Source organism: Coregonus lavaretus, assembly GCF_964263955.1.
Source record: "Coregonus lavaretus genome assembly, chromosome: 5".
Lineage (NCBI taxonomy): Eukaryota > Metazoa > Chordata > Actinopteri > Salmoniformes > Salmonidae > Coregonus > Coregonus lavaretus.
The window spans coordinates 1,195,472-1,215,471 of NC_139992.1; the positions used below are offsets into that span (position 1 = coordinate 1,195,472).

General features: G+C 45.8%; 1 protein-coding gene across 1 annotated transcript in view; it reads left to right on the forward strand.

The window, feature by feature from the left end:
- The window catches only part of LOC311128776 (alsin-like), a 119,841-nt gene that overhangs the window by 84,894 nt on the left and 14,947 nt on the right, over window positions 1-20,000 (forward strand). Inside the window, exons 17-26 of the mRNA XM_084161019.1 lie at window positions 4,109-4,185; window positions 4,323-4,389; window positions 4,499-4,671; window positions 4,878-4,943; window positions 5,076-5,174; window positions 9,054-9,218; window positions 9,612-9,723; window positions 15,819-15,896; window positions 16,858-16,994; window positions 17,154-17,312. Coding sequence (XP_084017145.1) covers window positions 4,109-4,185; window positions 4,323-4,389; window positions 4,499-4,671; window positions 4,878-4,943; window positions 5,076-5,174; window positions 9,054-9,218; window positions 9,612-9,723; window positions 15,819-15,896; window positions 16,858-16,994; window positions 17,154-17,312 — 1,133 coding nt within the window. The remainder of the gene's footprint in view (window positions 1-4,108; window positions 4,186-4,322; window positions 4,390-4,498; window positions 4,672-4,877; window positions 4,944-5,075; window positions 5,175-9,053; window positions 9,219-9,611; window positions 9,724-15,818; window positions 15,897-16,857; window positions 16,995-17,153; window positions 17,313-20,000) is intronic.

Sequence of the window (20,000 nt, forward strand, 5' to 3'; positions counted from 1 at the left end):
TGGTGACTGCTATAGGCTGTGGTGACTGCTATATACTGCTCTCTCTGTTGGAGCTGTGGTGACTGCTATATACTGCTCTCTCTGTTGGAGCTGTGGTGACTGCTATAGGCTGTGGTGACTGCTATAGGCTACTGCTCTCTCTGTTGGAGCTGTGGTGACTGCTATAGGCTGTGGTGACTGCTATAGGTTACTGCTCTCTCTGTTGGCGCTGTGGTGACTGCTATAGGCTACTGCTCTCTCTGTTGGCGCTGTGGTGACTGCTATAGGCTGTGGTGACTGCTATAGGTTACTGCTCTCTCTGTTGGAGCTGTGGTGACTGCTATAGGTTACTGCTCTCTCTGTTGGAGCTGTGGTGACTGCTATAGGCTGTGGTGACTGCTATAGGTTACTGCTCTCTCTGTTGGCGCTGTGGTGACTGCTATAGGCTCTGGTGACTGCTATAGGCTACTGCTCTCTCTGTTGGAGCTGTGGTGACTGCTATAGGCTACTGCTCTCTCTGTTGGCGCTGTGGTGACTGCTATAGGCTGTGGTGACTGCTATAGGTTACTGCTCTCTCTGTTGGAGCTGTGGTGACTGCTATAGGCTGTGGTGACTGCTATAGGTTACTGCTCTCTCTGTTGGCGCTGTGGTGACTGCTATAGGCTGTGGTGACTGCTATAGGCTACTGCTCTCTCTGTTGGAGCTGTGGTGACTGCTATATACTGCTCTCTCTGTTGGAGCTGTGGTGACTGCTATAGGCTGTGGTGACTGCTATAGGCTACTGCTCTCTCTGTTGGAGCTGTGGTGACTGCTATAGGCTACTGCTCTCTCTGTTGGAGCTGTGGTGACTGCTATAGGTTACTGCTCTCTCTGTTGGAGCTGTGGTGACTGCTATAGGCTGTGGTGACTGCTATAGGCTACTGCTCTCTCTGTTGGAGCTGTGGTGACTGCTATAGGCTGTGGTGACTGCTATAGGTTACTGCTCTCTCTGTTGGAGCTGTGGTGACTGCTATAGGCTGTGGTGACTGCTATAGGTTACTGCTCTCTCTGTTGGCGCTGTGGTGACTGCTATAGGCTACTGCTCTCTCTGTTGGCGCTGTGGTGACTGCTATAGGCTGTGGTGACTGCTATAGGTTACTGCTCTCTCTGTTGGAGCTGTGGTGACTGCTATAGGTTACTGCTCTCTCTGTTGGAGCTGTGGTGACTGCTATAGGCTGTGGTGACTGCTATAGGCTACTGCTCTCTCTGTTGGAGCTGTGGTGACTGCTATAGGCTGTGGTGACTGCTATAGGCTGTGGTGACTGCTATAGGCTGTGGTGACTGCTATAGGTTACTGCTCTCTCTGTTGGAGCTGTGGTGACTGCTATAGGCTGTGGTGACTGCTCTAGGCTGTGGTGACTGCTATAGGCTGTGGTGACTGCTATAGGCTGTGGTGACTGCTATAGGCTGTGGTGACTGCTATAGGTTACTGCTCTCTCTGTTGGAGCTGTGGTGACTGCTATAGGCTGTGGTGACTGCTCTAGGCTGTGGTGACTGCTATAGGCTGTGGTGACTGCTATAGGCTGTGGTGACTGATATAGGCTGTGGTGACTGCTATAGGCTGCTGCTCTCTCTGTTTCTGTGGTGGTGGTTTTTCATTTTCTCTCATTTCACTTCTTGTCACTAGAGTTCCTTCTCCTCTTTGTCTCATGATCACTACATCCTCGTAAGGTCTAGATAGTAGCCACACACACACACACACCAACACACACACACATCAACACACACACACACACACCAACACACACACACATCAACACACACACACACACCAACACACACACCAACACACACCCCCACGGCTTCTGCAGAAGGGGAAGAGACTCATCCAGAAAGCTATTGATTCAGCAGATACTGAAAAATGATTCTACATGTACTGTAACACAAACAGAAGAAATACAGAAATTACACAATCCAAATCACAATATAAAAAATGACATTTCTTTTAAAGTTGCGTAACGTGGTTAAAAACTATATCTATAATCACTGAGTGGACAAATCATTAGGTACACCTGCTCTTTCCATGACAGAGACTGACCAGATGAAGCCAGGTGAAAGCTGTGATCCCTTATTGATGTCACCTGTTAAATTCATTTCAAATCAGTGTAGATGAAGGGGAGGAGACAGGTTAACGAAGGATTTTTAAGCCTTGAGACAATTGAGACATGGATTGTGTGTTCTACACCTGCATTACTAGCTGTTTGGGGTTTTAGGCTGGGTTTCTGTACAGCACTTCGAGATATTAGCTGATGTAAGAAGGGCTATATAAAATAAAATTGATTGATTGATTGATTGATTGTGTGTGTGTGTCATTCAGAGGGTGAATGGGCAAGACAAAAGATTGAAGTGCCTTTGAACGGGGTCTGGTAGTAGGTGCCAGGCGCATCGGTTTGTGTCAAGAATTGCAACGCTGTTGGGTTTTTCACGCTCAACAGTTTCCCGTGTGTATCAAGAATGGTCCCACCACCCAAAGGACATCCAGCCAACTTGGCACAACTGTGGGAAGCATTGGAGTCAACATGGGCCAGCATCCCTGTGGAACGCTTTCGACACCTTGTAGAGTCCATGCCGAATTGAGGCTGTTCCGACGGCAAAAGGGGGTGCAACTCAATATTAGGAAGGTGTTCCTAATGTTTTGTACACTCAGTGTAGTTTTGTGTTACCAGACATCACAGGCGTCGAGGCAAGTTATACTGTAACACAAGGAATTCTGTTTGATTGAAACAAGTGCCCCAGCCTTAAACAAACATAGAAATGCACTGCACTGTCACTGCACTGTCACTGCATTGTGACTGCACTGTGACTGCACTGTGACTGCACTGTGACTGCACTGTGACTGCATTGTGACTGCACTGTGACTGCACTGACACTGCACTGTGACTGCACTGTGACTGCATTGTGACTGCACTGTCACTGCACTGTGACTGCACTGTGACTGCACTGACACTGCACTGTGACTGCACTGTGACTGCACTGTGACTGCATTGTGACTGCACTGTGACTGCACTGACACTGCACTGTGACTGCACTGTGACTGCATTGTGACTGCACTGTCACTGCACTGTGACTGCACTGTGACTGCACTGTGACTGCACTGACACTGCACTGTGACTGCACTGTGACTGCACTGTGACTGCACTGTGACTGCACTGTGACTGCACTGTCACTGCACTGTGACTGCACTGTGACTGCACTGTGACTTCACTGTGACTGCACTGTGACTGCATTGTGACTGCACTGTGACTGCACTGTGACTGCACTGTGACTGCACTGTGACTGCACTGTGACTGCACTGTGACTGCACTGACACTGCACTGTGACTGCATTGTGACTGCACTGTCACTGCACTGTGACTGCACTGTGACTGCACTGACACTGCACTGTGACTGCACTGTGACTGCACTGTGACTGCACTGTGACTGCACTGTGACTGCATTGTGACTGCACTGTGACTGCACTGACACTGCACTGTGACTGCACTGTGACTGCATTGTGACTGCACTGTCACTGCACTGTGACTGCACTGTCACTGCACTGTCACTGCACTGTGACTGCACTGACACTGCACTGTGACTGCACTGTGACTGCACTGTGACTGCACTGTGACTGCATTGTGACTGCACTGTGACTGCACTGACACTGCACTGTGACTGCACTGTGACTGCATTGTGACTGCACTGTCACTGCACTGTGACTGCACTGTGACTGCACTGTGACTGCACTGTGACTGCACTGACACTGCACTGTGACTGCACTGTGACTGCACTGTGACTGCATTGTGACTGCACTGTGACTGCACTGTGACTGCACTGTGACTGCACTGACACTGCACTGTGACTGCACTGTGACTGCACTGTGACTGCACTGTGACTGCACTGTGACTGCACTGTGACTGCACTGACACTGCACTGTGACTGCACTGTGACTGCACTGTGACTGCACTGTGACTGCACTGTGACTGCACTGTGACTGCACTGTGACTGCACTGTGACTGCATTGTGACTGCACTGTGACTGCACTGTGACTGCACTGTGACTGCACTGTGACTGCACTGCGACTGCACTGACATCACTGTTCTGTCTCCCTTCAGTTCTCATCTCACCATGTCTACCCTCTGGCCACTCTCTGGGTGGAGCCCGTCACGGACATCACTGCCAGCAGCAACCAGTGAGTTTAGTCTACCTGCTATCCTTCTGTCAACCAATAACTAACTAGCCTCGACTCCTGCTGTTCTAGCAAAGGAGAATAAGGTGTTGAGGTCTGGTAACACCATTTAATGTTGTTGTCATTCTTCTGCCCCCAAGGTATGGAATTAAGGTGACAACTCCAGAGGAGAGCTTCACTCTGCTGGCCTCCTCCCCTCAGGAAAAGGTACGTCTTCTCAGTCCAGTGTCTGGGTATCTACACCTCATTAATCCCGACTCTGCTAGCCTCTAAGGTTGATGTGTTCTGGCACTGTGTCCTCCCTCTGTCCCTCCAGGCGAAGTGGCTGAGGGCTATTAACCAGGCCGTGGAGGTGGTGTTGACCGGAGAGGGGAGCGGTGCTGGGGTCCCTGCTGTCTCTCGTACCGCCTCCTACGTCTTCTGTAAAGACCTCCGTCTGAAGGACGCCTCCTACTCAGGCCGCTGGCTGTCTGGCAAGCCCCACGGCAAGTGAGTCTGGGGGGGGAGGGAAGGTTTTACAGAAAACCCTGTGTGATCAGGGCAACTGGAGAAGACCCTCTAAGACTAATCATTTTGTATTAGCTCGATTATTTACACTTTCTAGTAGGCATACATCCTTAACATACACTTCTGCATTATTGTACAAAAAGGCCAAAGTAATGTGTTGACAGATTTGTCTCCTTCCTTTCGAACAGAGGGACCATGAAATGGCCAGATGGCAGAACGTTCACAGGGACATTTAAACAAGGACTGGAGGACGGGTCAGTGTTAGCCTGGTTAATGCAGAGTTCAGAGTTCAGACTGGTTTAACCAGGCGGTGTGGGAGGCATGGTGAACATCCAGATGGTCCTGTTCTTCTGTTGTAACCGGTGTGTTGTCTCTTGTGTCTGTAGCTACGGAGACTGTAAAATGCCAAACAAGCTCCTCGACAAGAGTGATCGTTACCAGGGCCACTGGAGAGATGGGAAGATGCATGGCTTTGGGACGTACAAGTGAGTTACTGTGTCCACCTGTATATGCCACAGGGCTGGGGTCAAACTTGTAGAATTGCTAATTTAGCAACGTCGCCTGGGGCCTGTTCAGGAGACTAACTTAAGAAGTATTGTTGTCACGATACGAACATTTTACTACCGATACGTTACCAGGCCAAGTATCACGACACCGAGTAGTATCGCGATACCACGGGTGAAAAACATGAGAGGGGCTTAGCATCCTCCTGTTAGCCCCGTCCCCCCTGTTAGCGCCGTCCCCCCATACGCTTGGTCCCATTTTAGAAACGTTATGTGCAAGGGCTACGTAAAAACCTGTCACTGATATTCACACGTCTACTCAATACAACACATATTGAATTAACTTCACACTGTTCACTGATATTCACACTTCTACTCAGTACAACACATATTGAATTAACTTCACACTGTTCACTGATATTCACACTTCTACTCAGTACAACACATATTGAATTAACTTCACACTGTTCACTGATATTCACACTTCTACTCAATACAACACATATTGAATGAACTTCACACTGTTCACTGATATTCACACTTCTACTCAGTACAACACATATTGAATTAATTTCACACTGTTCACTGATATTCACACTTCTACTCAGTACAACACATATTGAATTAACTTCACACGGTTCACTGATATTCACACTTCTACTCAGTACAACACATATTGAATTAACTTCACACTGTTCACTGATATTCACACTTCTACTCAGTACAACACATATTGAATTAACTTCACACTGTTCACTGATATTCACACTTCTACTCAGTACAACACATATTGAATTAACTTCACACTGTTCACTGATATTCACACTTCTACTCAGTACAACACATATTGAATTAACTTCACACTGTTCACTGATATTCACACTTCTACTCAATACAACACATATTGAATTAACTTCACACTGTTCACTGTATAATATAATACTGCATAGAATGGCTGATTTGCTCATATTCACAAAGGCATACCTGTGATTTGGCTGGAGGAATTGGAGGAAGGAATATACATGCATAATGATCTGCATGTCATTGTGTCAGTCAGGGGAAAACACTGGATAATGATCTGCATGTCATTGTGTCAGTCAGGGGAAAACACTGCATAATTTATTTTTAATTTTTTATGTAACCTTTATTTATACAAGTTTTTCTCATTGAGATCAAATCTCTTTTTCCAAGAGAGACCTGGTCCAACAGCAGCAGGGGTCCAACAACTTACATACACTAACACAACATTAAACACAACTATAGACACACATACAGTACAGAAATTACATATTACGTAAAGAAACACGAATGTCATAACCAATGATCTGAAAACACTGCATAATGATCTGCATGAAACCTTTACTCTTCAGTTAAAACACACATGATCTCCCTCCCTCTCTCTCTCATACATACACACACACACACACACACACACACACACACACACACACACACACACACACACACACACACACACACACACACACACACACAGAAATCTCCTTTCCTCTCTCTCTCATAAACACACCCTCCCTCCCTCATAAACACACACACATACACAGAAATCTCCCTCCCTCTCTCTCTCATAAACACACACATCCTCCCTCCCTCTCTCTCATAAACACACACACACGCAAATCTCCCTCCCTCCCTCTCTCTCACTCTCATAAACACACACACATCTCCCTCCCTCCCTCCCTCCCTCCCTCCCTCCCTCCCTTCCTCACACACTCTGTATCCTTTTCTCTCTCCAATAAACACATGCACACCAACTGTTAAAACGTTAGGCACCAAACAGAATTTAAGGAGCTCCAGAAAGAGGTAGATGTTTGATCCGGTTTAGTCTTCCATTAGGTCTGTATGAATCCTACCTCTGAAGCACATCTCATGAGTAGCAGACCCTGTTCATTTCTTCCTGGGCCAATCAGATGAGCCTCAACCTACTGTCAGGTTAGCAGGTTGTTAGCTAGCTAGGTAACATGACTGAACAACGTGTGTTATCAAACCAATAATTAGCGATCCAGGATTAGTTTAAAACGGCCCGCGACATGGTTTGTGAAATTATATCAAATGTGCGCGAAATCGTACAGGAAGATAAAAGGCTCCAGAATTATGAGTCATAATTCTTTGAACTGTTTGAGCTCGAGAGAAGCCATTTTCTTTGCTGTGAAGCTGTAAACATGGCTGTAAACATGGCTGTCAACATGGCTGTAAACATGGCTGTCAACATGGCTGTAAACATGGCTGTCAACATGGCTGTAAACATGGCTGTAAACATGGCTGTAAACATGGCTGTCAACATGGCTGTAAACATGGCTGTCAACATGGCTGTAAACATGGCTGTCAACATGGCTGTAAACATGGCTGTCAACATGGCTGTAAACATGGCTGTCAACATGGCTGTAAACATGGCTGTAAACATGGCTGTCAACATGGCTGTAAACATGGCTGTCAACATGGCTGTAAACATGGCTGTAAACATGGCTGTCAACATGGCTGTCAACATGGCTGTCAACATGGCTGTAAACATGGCTGTCAACATGGCTGTCAACATGGCTGTAAACATGGCTGTCAACATGGCTGTAAACATGGCTGTAAACATGGCTGTAAACATGGCTGTCAACATGGCTGTAAACATGGCTGTCAACATGGCTGTAAACATGGCTGTCAACATGGCTGTAAACATGGCTGTCAACATGGCTGTCAACATGGCTGTCAACATGGCTGTTTCCCTCTCTGGCACTGCTGCATGACAGCGAACTTACCATGGTAACGGTATACTGTGGAACACTAATATGAAGGGGAGGTGCTATCGGAACTTGTCCAATAAGACATTTTTGTTTTCTGTTTTAAAATGTTTTGCTACATTGTACCCTGCTGTAGGCTCAGGTTTGTTAACCATTCTCTCCAGGTATATTACAGGTGTATGGTTGTAGTTCTCTCCAGGTATGCTACAGGTGTATGACTGTAGTTCTCTCCAGGTATTTTACAGGTGTATGACTGTAGTTCTCTCCAGGTATGCTACAGGTCAGGTGTATGACTGTAGTTTTCTCCAGGTATTTTACAGGTGTATGGTTGTAGTTCTCTCCAGGTATATTACAGGTGTATGGTTGTAGTTCTCTCCAGGTATATTACAGGTGTATGATTGTAGTTCTCTCCAGGTATATTACAGGTGTATGGTTGTAGTTTTCTCCAGGTATTTTACAGGTGTATGATTGTAGTTCTCTCCAGGTATATTACAGGTGTATGGTTGTAGTTCTCTCCAGGTATTTTACAGGTGTATGGTTGTAGTTCTCTCCAGGTATATTACAGGTGTATGATTGTAGTTTTCTCCAGGTATTTTACAGGTGTATGATTGTAGTTCTCTCCAGGTATATTACAGGTGTATGGTTGTAGTTCTCTCCAGGTATATTACAGGTGTATGGTTGTAGTTCTCTCCAGGTATATTACAGGTGTATGGTTGTAGTTCTCTCCAGGTATTTTACAGCTGTATGGTTGTAGTTCTCTCCAGGTATGTTACAGGTGTATGGTTGTAGTTTTCTCCAGGTATTTTACAGGTGTATGATTGTAGTTCTCTCCAGGTATATTACAGGTGTATGGTTGTAGTTCTCTCCAGGTATATTACAGGTGTATGGTTGTAGTTCTCTCCAGGTATATTACAGGTGTATGGTTGTAGTTCTCTCCAGGTATTTTACAGGTGTATGGTTGTAGTTCTCTCCAGGTATGTTACAGGTGTATGGTTGTAGTTCTCTCCAGGTATATTACAGGTGTATGATTGTAGTTCTCTCCAGGTATGTTACAGGTGTATGACTGTAGTTTTCTCCAGGTATGCTACAGGTATATGACTGTAGTTTTCTCCAGGTATGCTACAGGTCAGGTGTATGAGGGATCCTTCCATGATAACATCCGTCAGGGCCATGGGATGCTGAGCTCTGGGAAGCTGATTGGCTCTTCCTCCAGTGTGTTCGTTGGCCAATGGCTTCAGGACAAGAAGATGGGATATGGAGTCTTTGATGACATCACTAGGTATAGTACAGCACTTGATTGACTTGATTTGTCATCATCAGTTGATACAAACTTCCAGCTGTGGTTGCTTAGCCTGGTCTCAGATCTATTTGTGCTGTCTTGCCTAGAGTCGGGCATGACGATGACCAAGACAGCACAGATCTGGGACCAGGCTAGAGGTTGCTGCAATCTGTAGTCAGTGTGTGTCCAGGTCTGTGTTTACCCGTCTCTGCTCAGTTTTCAAGGAAATGAGAAACCTGCACACTGCTCTTACTTGTATGACTTATTTTATTAAAGCTTACGTATCGGCCTCTTGGCCTTCGCTTTCTGCTCAGTTTTGAAAGATAGTGCCGAGCTAAAGGTTGGTTGCTGCTCTGCTTTGCTCCGTTGTACCCGTCTGTTGTCTTGTTTCAGAGGGCACAAGTACATGGGCCTATGGGTAGATGACCAGCGCCAGGGCAATGGAGTGGTAGTCACTCAGTTTGGTCTCTACTACGAAGGGGCCTTCAGCAACAACAAGATGATGGTGAGTCCCACACAGTCTCGCTCTCAGTGTTCAATGATGCTATTAGCCTGATGAATGCAATCTCAATCTTGGTCTAAATCTTTTATTTTATTTTTTATACACAGTACCAGTCAAAAGTTTGGACACACCTACTCATTCAAGGGTTTTTCTTTGTTTTTTAAAACTATTTTCTACATTGTAGAATAATAGTGAAGACATCAAAATGATGAAATAACACATATGGAATCATGTAGTAACCAAAAAAGTGTTAAACAAATCAAAATATATTTGAGATTTGAGATTATTCGAAGTAGCCACCCTTTGCCTTGATGACAGCTTTGCACACTCTTGGCATTCTCTCAACCAGCTTCACCTGGAATGCTTTTCCAACAGTCCTTGAAGGAGTTCCCACATATGCTGAGCACTTGTTGGCTGTGTTTCCTTCACTCTGCGGTCCGACTCATCCCAAACCATCTCAATTTGGTTGAGGTCGGGATTATGAAGGCCAGGTCATCTGATGCAGCACTCCATGACTCTCCTTCTTGGTAAAATAGCTCTTACACAGCCTGGAGGTGTGCAGGGTCATTGTCCTGTTGAAAAACAAATTATAGTCCCACTAAGCACAAACAAGATGGGATGGCGTATCGCTGCAGAATGCTGTGGTAGCCATGCTGGTTAAGTGTGCCTTGAATTCTAAATAAATCACAGATAGTGTCACCAGCAAAGCACACACACTCCATCACACCTCCTCCTCCATGCTTCACGGTGGGAACCATACATGCGGAGATCATTCGTTCACCTACTCTGCGTCTCACAAAGACATGGCGGTTGTAACCAAAAGTCTCAAATTTGGACTCATCAGACCAAAGGACAGATTTCCACCGGTCTAATGTCCATTGCTCGTGTTTCTTGGCCCAAGCAAGTCTCTTCTTATTATTGGTGTCCTTTAGTAGTGGTTTCTTTGCAGCAATTCGACCATGAAGGCCTGATTCACGCAGTCTCCTCTGAACAGTTGATGTTGAGATGTGTCTGTTACTTGAACTCTGTGAAGCATTTATTTGGGCTGCAATCTGAGGTGCAGTTAACTCTAATGAACTTATCCTTTGCAGCAGAGGTAACTCTGGGTCTTCCATTCCTGTGGCGGTCCTCATGAGAGCCAGTTTCATCATAGCGCTTGATGGTTTTTGCGACTGCACTTGAAAAAACTTTCAAAGTTCTTGACATTTTCTGTATTGACTTACCTTGATGTCTTAAAGTAATGATGGACTGTCATTTCTCTTTGCTTATTTGAGCTGTTCTTGCCATAATATGGACTTGGTCTTTTACCAAATAGGGCTATCTTCTGTATACCACCCCTACCTTGTCACAACACAACTGATTGGCTCAAACGCATTAAGAAGGTCTAGAAATTCCACAAATTCACTTTTAAGAAGGCACACCTGTTAATTGAAATGCATTCCAGGTAACTACCTAATGAAGCTGGTTGAGAGAATGCCAAGAGTGTGCAAAGCTGTCATCAAGGCAAAGGGTGGCTATTTGACGAATCTCAAATATAAAATATATTTTGATTTGTTTAACACTTTTTTGGTTACTACATGATTCCATATGTGTTATTTCATAGTTTTGATGTCTTCACTATTATTCTACAATGTAGAAAATAGTAAAAATATAGAAAAACCCTTGAATGAGTAGGTGTTGTAAAACTTTTGACCGGTAGTGTATGTATTCTATAAGTCAACAGAAGATAAATTGGCAGCAGGCCACCTGAAGTTGTTTACACATTATGGTGAACAGGATCCAGAAACTGGCAGTGAACACACCCCTGGTAAACACAGCTCAACTCACAAACATGACACACCAAGGGGACAATAAATGAATCTGACATCTCAACATGAGGGACAGAGAGGTTGTTTTGGGAACTTGATCACATGTAGCTCATTGGCTGTAGTATTGAATAAATATTACTGAACACAAATATAAAAGGCAATGTGCAACAATTTCTAAGATTTTACTGAATTACAGTACAGGCAATCCGTCAACTGAAATAAATTAATTAGGCTCTAGTCTATGGATTTCACATGATAGGGCAGGGGTGCAGCCATGGGTGGGCCTGGGAGGGCATAGGCCCACTCACCTGGCAGCCAGGCCCACCCACTGGGGAGCCAGACCCAGCCAATCAGAATGATTCTTTCCCCACAAAAGTGGTTTATTGCAGAGCCTAACCCCCCCCCCCCCCCCATGTAATGATAATGCTGTTTAATCAGCTTCTTGATTTGCCACACCTGTCAGGTGGATGGATTATCTTGGCAAAGGAGAAATGCTCACTAACAGGGTTGCAAACAAATTTCTTCACAAAATGTGCGTATGGAAAACGTCTGGGATTTTTTATTTCAGCTCATGAAACATGGGACCAACACTTTACATGTTGCGTTTATATATTTGTTCAGTGTAGTTAGGTAATACTTTACATTACAGTGGCGGAGGGTTAGGGTTAGGCAGTACACTGAAGCCTAATCAGCACTGCATACCAATCCAGCATCCTGGCATCGACTAGGCGGTCGCCTAATGCACTGCATACCAATCCAGCATCCTGGCATCGACTAGGCGGTCGCCTAATGCACTGCATGCCAATCCAGCATCCTGGCATCGACTAGGCGGTCGCCTAATGCACTGCATGCCAATCCAGCATCCTGGCATCGACTAGGCGGTCGCCTAATGCACTGCATGCCAATCCAGCATCCTGGCATCGACTAGGCGGTCGCCTAATGCACTGCATGCCAATCCAGCATCCTGGCATCGACTAGGCGGTCGCCTAATGCACTGCATGCCAATCCAGCATCCTGGCATCGACTAGGCGGTCGCCTAATGCACTGCATGCCAATCCAGCATCCTGGCATCGACTAGGCGGTCGCCTAATGCACTGCATGCCAATCCAGCATCCTGGCATCGACTAGGCGGTCGCCTAATGCACTGCATGCCAATCCAGCATCCTGGCATCGACTAGGCGGTCGCCTAATGCACTGCATACCAATCCAGCATCCTGGCATCGACTAGGCGGTCGTCTAATGCACTGCATACCAATCCAGCATCCTGGCATTGACTAGGCGGTCGCCTAATGCACTGCATACCAATCCAGCATCCTGGCATCGGTTGTTTTGGCAAACCTTTGACTGGTAGTGTATATATATTTTTTAGGGGTTAGATCAGCTTTAATATTGCAGAAAGATTGTGGCTTCTATCAATGTACAGTTGAAGTCGGAAGTTTACATAGGTTGGATTCATTAAAACTTGTTTTTCAACCACTCCACAAATTTCTTGTTAACAAACTATAGTTTTGGCAAGTCGGTTAGGACATCTACTTTGTGCATGACACAAGTCATTTTTCCAACAATTGTTTACAGACAGATTATTTCACTTATAATTCACTGTATCACAATTCCAGTGGGTCAGAAGTTTACATACATTAAGTTGACTGTGCCTTTAAACAGCTTGGAAAATTCCAGAAAATGATATCATGGCTTTAGAAGCCTGCTAATTGACATCATTTGAGTCAATTGGAGGTGTACCTGTGGATGTATTTCAAGGCCTACCTTCAAACTCAGTGCCTCTTTGCTTGACATCATGGGAAAATCAAAAGAAATCAGCCAAGACCTCAGAAAACAAATTGTAGACCTCCACAAGTCTGGTTCATCCTTGGGAGCAATTTCCAAATGCCAAACAATGTACAAACAATAGTACGCAAGTATAAACACCATGGGACCACGCAACCGTCTTACCGCTCAGGAAGGAGACGCATTCTGTCTCCTAGAGATGAACATACCTTGGTGCGAAAAGTGCAAATCAATCCCAGAACAACAGCAAAGGACATTGTGAAGATGCTGGAGGAAACAGGTACAAAAGTATCTATATCCACAGTAAAACAAGTCCTATATTGACATAACCTGAAATGCCGCTCAGCAAGGAAGAAGTAACTGCTCTGAAACCGCCATAAAAAAGCCAGACTACGTTTTTCAACTGCACATGGGGACAAAGATCGTACTTTTTGGAGAAATGTCCTCTGGTCTGATGAAACAAAAATAGAACTGTTTGGCCATAATGACCATCGTTATGTTTGGAGGAAAAAGGGGGATGCTTGCAAGCTTCCCACAATAAGTTGGGTGAATATTGGCCCTTTCCTCCTGACAGAGCTGGTGTAACTGAGTCAGGTTTGTAGGCCTCCTTGCTCGCACACACTTTTTCAGTTCTGCCCACAACTTTTCTATAGGATTGAGGTCAGGGCTTTGTGATGGCCACTCCAATACCTTGACTTTGTTGTCCTTAAGCCATTTTGCCACAACTTTGGAAGTATGCTTGGGGTCATTGTCAATTTGGAAGACCCATCTGCGACCAAGCTTTAACTTCCTGACTGATATTTTGAGATGTTGCTTCAATATATCCACATCATTTTCCTTCCTCATGATGCCATCCAGTCCCTCCTGCAGCAAAGCACCCCCACAGCATGATGCTTCCACCCCCGTGCTTTACGGTTGGGATGGTGTTCTTCAGCTTGCAAGCACCCCTCTTTTTCCTCCAAACATAACGATGGTCATTATGGCGAAACAGTTCTATTTTTGTTTCATCAGACCAGAGGACATTTCTCCAAAAAGTACGATCTTTGTCTTTGTTCTTGAAGCACCTCCCAAAAGTTTGATTGTTGATGGGCACTTCTTACGCACCATACGGTCAAGCTGCTTGACCGTATGGTGCCACTCCATTATAGACAGAATACCAGCTGACTGCTTCTTCCCTAAATAGTTATTGCATAGTTTGGAGCTGTGCTTTGGGTCATTGTCCTGTTGTAGGAGGACATTGGCTCCAATCAAGCGCCGTCCACAGGGTATGGCATGGCGTTGTAAAAATGGAGTGATAGCCTTCCTTCTTCAAGATCCCCTTTACCCTGTACAAATCTCCCACTTTACCACCACCAAAGCACTCCCATACCATCACATTGCCTCCACCATGCTTTACAGATGGCATCAAGCAATCCTCCAACATCTTTTCTTTTGGTCTGCGTCTCACAAATGTTCTTCTTTGTGATCCGAACACCTCAAACTTTGATTCGTCTGACCATAACACTTTTTTCCAATCTTCTTCTGTCCAGTGTCTGTGTTCTTTTGCCCATCTTAATCTTTTCTTTTTATTGGCCAGTCTGAGATATGGCTTTTTCTTTGCAACTCTGCCTAGAAGGTCAGCATCCCGGAGTCGCCTCTTCACTGTTGACGTTGAGACTGGTGTTTTGCGGGTACTATTTAATGAAGCTGCCAGTTGAGGACCTGTGAGGCGTCTGTTTCTCAAACTAGACACTCTAATGTATTTGTCCTCTTGCTCAGTTGTGCACCGGGGCCTCCCACTCCTCTTTCTATTCTGGTTAGAGCCAGTTTGCACTGTTCTGTGAAGGGAGTAATACACAGCGTTGTACGAGATCTTCAGTTTCTTGGCAATTTCTCGCATGGAATAGCTTTCATTTCTCAGAACAAGAATAGACTGATGAGTTTCAGAAGAAAGTTATTTGTTTCTGGCCAGTTTGATCCTGTAATCGAACCCACAATTGCTGATGCTCCAGATCCTCAACTAGTCTCAAGAAGGCCAGTTGTATTGCTTCTTTAATCAGTACAACAGTTTCAGCTGTGCTAACATAATTTCAAAAGGGTTTTCTAATGATCAATTAGTCTTTTAAAATGATAAACTTGGATTAGCAAACACAACGTGCCATTGGAACACAGGACTGATGGTTGCTGATAATGGGCCTCTGTACGCCTATGTAGATATTCCATTAAAAATCAGCCGTTTCCATCTACAATAGCCATTTACAACATTAACAATGTCTACACTGCATTTCTGGTCAATTTGATATTATTTTAATGGGCAAAACAATTGCTTTTCTTTTGAAAACAAGCAAATATCAAAGTGACCCCAAACTTTTGAATGGTAGTGTACATTTTACGGACACAGTATATTTTACATTAGTTATCTTTTGTTTTGTTTTTAATCCCAACCTTCAGCTACACTCAACCCTTTCCCATCTCACTTGGTCTCAATCTTGAATTTAATATTTTCTCCGTCTCATTCTCTGTCAGGGCACTGGTCTGCTGGTGTCTGATGATGACACGGCCTTTAAGGGAGAGTTCTCAGACGACTGGACCCCTAATGGCAAGGTAAGGTATAGATAGAGATGGATGGATGAAGAGAGAGGTGAATATATATATATCTATGAGGTAAGAGGAATGAACTTAAAGCCTTCACAAGATATCAAGCCTTAACGAAAACCGACAGTGACGTGTTGTGTATCAAATACATCTCACTCTTAATACACATAAACACCGTTGTCTTACGTCAGATAGCGCAACATTGTCCGGACTGAATGGTTCATGGCAACGTAATCTCACATGGACAGATCTACGTTAACATGACCGGTACCGTGGAATGAGATGCGTGGGCTAACCATGACCGGTACCGTGGAATGAGATGCGTGGGCTAACCATGACCGGTACCGTGGAATGAGATGCGTGGGCTAACCATGACCGGTACCGTGGAATGAGATGCGTGGGCTAACCATGACCGGTACCGTGGAATGAGATGCGTGGGCTAACCATGACCGGTACCGTGGAATGAGATGCGTGGGCTAACCATGACCGGTACCGTGGAATGAGATGCGTGGGCTAACCATGACCGGTACCGTGGAATGAGATGCGTGGGCTAACCATGACCGGTACCGTGGAATGAGATGCGTGGGCTAACCATGACCGGTACCGTGGAATGAGATGCGTGGGCTAACCATGACCGGTACCGTGGAATGAGATGCGTGGGCTAACCAGCAGCAGTAGTTCTAGTGTTTGGGTTTATCCGTCACTGGTTATTTGGAAAAATTAAGATTTTCGTAGGTGTTAACATGTTTCGAATTTCGGAAGGGGAGGGGGACATTCGGCCCGTTAACTTGCAAAGAGAGAGGGTGGACTCCTCATTCTGGTTCCGCTGTAACATTTCTTAATCTCTTTACATGGACCCAAAACTTATTTGAGCAGCTGACCAATTACGTGAGACTTTAGTCGTTGGAATGACGCCCTCTTGTCAGAAGATAATGCATGAACACTCATCTTGTATTGCACTCTCTCCCAGGGTACCCTGTCGATGTCCAATGGAGACTTCATAGAGGGTCTGTTTAGTGGAGAGTGGACCTCAGGGTTGAAGATCACGGGAACCTACATTAAGCCTAATCTCTATGAACCTGACAAGAAGGAGTCAACCTGCGTGCTGTAAGGATCTTCTTCTTTATACAGTAGAAATCTAATATAATTTGATGTAAAGTGTCAGCTTTCATCTCTCCCAGCGTGTGTCTCTCTGCCGGTCTGTGTTTCCCTACACTGAGGCTGTCTGTGTTTCCCTACACTGAGGCTGTCTGTGTTTCCCTACAGTGAGGTGGGCCGTCTAGCCGTACCACCAGAGCAGAAGTGGAGGGCAGTGTTCTCCGAGTGTTGGAGCAGGCTGGGCTGTGAGGCCCCGGGACGGCCTGAGGAGAGCAGGAGGGCCTGGGAACATATCGCTGTTACACTCACCACAGGACGCAGAGACAGGTACAAACACACACCTGGAGTCTAGGGATGTGACATATTGACAATTTTGCTTAGAGTTTAAATTGCAATTGTTTATATACTGAACAAAAATGTAAACGCAACATACAACAATTGAAAAGATTTTACTGAGTTACAGTTCATGTAAGGAAATCAGTCAATTGAAATAAATTCAATCTATGGATTGAGGCCCACCCACTTGGAAGCCACGCCCAGCCAATCAGAATGAGTTTTTCCCCACAAAAGGGCTTTATTACAGACAGAAATACTCCTCAGTTTCATCAGCTGTCCGGGTGGCTGGTGTCAGACGATCCTGCAGGTGAAGAAGCCGGATGTGGAGGTCCTGGGCTGGCGTGGTTACACGTGGTCTGCGGTTGTGAGGCCGGTTGGACGTACTGCCAAATGTTCTAAAACGACATTGGTAGAGAAATGAACATTACATTATCTGGCAACAGCTCTGGTGGACATTCCTGCAGTCGGTATGCCAATTGCACGCTCCCTCAATCCTTGAGACATCTGTGGCCTTGTGTTGTGTGACACACTTTACATGTTGCGTTTTATTTTTGTGTTCAGTGTACTTTCATTTAAAAAAAATGTAACTGGTACCATCAGACGGGTCTTGTAAGGCCTGTGGGCATCCTAAAGCAAAACAACGGACATGTACGTGAGAGTCTCACCTTTCCACAAAGGGGTCATGTTAGTGTGTAGCCCAAACCGTTCGGTCGCTACAGACAGAAGTTGGCAGATCGACTTCAGACCAGTCCCAAGATGCTTGTGGGGGTCGGAGAGCAAAACGGAGAACAGCTTCGTGAGAGTCTCTTCTTTCCATAGAAGGGTCATAATAGTTTGTAGGCTACAGGCGATTTTGTGACAAGACCGATTTTCGGGACGTCTCATGGTCTGACAAACACTGCTCTAGCTCTGTCACCTTTCACCACAGATGCGGAAGTGCGACATCGGCGGATGAGGTGGATTGAGACGCAGCCCATGCAAAAAGACACATATGTTAACACACACCTGGACACACACCTTAACACACACACCTTAACACACACCTTGACACACACCTTGACACACACCTTGACACACACCTGGACACACACCTTGACACACACCTGGACACACACCTTGACACACACCTGGACACACCTGGACACACCTTGACACACATCTGGACACCCACCTTGACACACCTGGACACACCTGGACACACATCTTGACACAAACCTGGATACACACCTGGACACCCACCTGGACACACCTGGACACACACCTTGACACACACCTAGATACAAACACCTTGACACACACCTCCTGAGGCCACATTTATTGTACCTGGGGATTTTAACAAAGCAAAATTGAGGAAAACGCTACCGAAGTTCTACCAACACATTGACTGTATTACTCGCGGTGGTAAACTACATGACCAATGCTTCTCCTCCTTTCGAAATGCCTACAAGACCCTCCCCCGTCCTCCCTTCGGCAAATCAGATCACGACTCCATTTTGCTCCTCCCTTCCTATAGGCAGAAACTCAAACAGGAAGTACCGGTGTTAAGGTCTATTCAACACTGGTCTGACCAATCGGAATCCATGCTTCAAGATTGTTTTGATCAGGCAGACTGGGATATGTTCGGGGTAGCCTCTGAGAATAACATTGACGTATACACGGACACGGTGACTGAGTTCATCAGGAAGTGTATAGGGGATGTTGTTCCCACTGTGACTATTAAAACCTACCCACACCAGAAACCGTGGATAGATCGCAGAATTCTCGCAAAACTGAAAGCACGAACCACCGCATTTAACCATGGCAAGGTGACTGGGAATATGGTGGAATACAAACAGTGTAGTTATTCCCTCCGTAAGGCAATCAAACAGGCAAAACGTCAGTACAGAGACAAGGTGGACTCGCAATTCAACGGCTCAGACACGAGACGTATGTGGCAGGGTCTACAGACAATCACAGATTACAAAAGGAAAACCAGCCAGGTCGCGGACACCGACGTCTTGCTCCCGGACAAGCTTCTTTGCCCGCTTTGAGGATAACACAGAGCCAACGACGCGGCCTGCTCCCAAGGAATGTGGGCTCTTGTTCTCCGTGGCCGACGTGAGTAAGACGTTTAAGAGTGTTAACCCCTGCAAGACTGCCAGCCCAGACGGCATCCCTAGCCGCTTCCTCAGAGCATGCGCAGACCAGCTGGCTGGAGTGTTTACGGACATATTCAATCTCTCCCTGTCCCAGTCTGTTGTCCCCATTTGCTTCAAGATGGCCACCATTGTTCCTGTACCCAAGAAAGCTAAGGTAACTGAACTAAATGACTATCGCCCCGTAGCACTCACTTCTGTCATCATGAAGTGCTTTGAGAGGCTAGTTAAGGATCATATCACTTCTACCTTACCTGACACCCTAGACCCATTTCAATTTGCTTACCGCCCCAACAGATCCATAGATGATGCAATTGCCATCACACTGCACACTGCCCTATCCCATCTGGACAAGAGGAATACCTACGTAAGAATGCTGTTCATTGACTATAGCTCAGCATTCAACATCATAGTACCCTCCAAGATCATCATTAAGCTCAGGGCCCTGGGTCTGAACCCCGCCCTGTGCAACTGGGTCCTGGACTTCCTGACGGGCCGCCCCCAGGTGGTGAAGGTAGGAAACAACATCTCCACTTCGCTGATC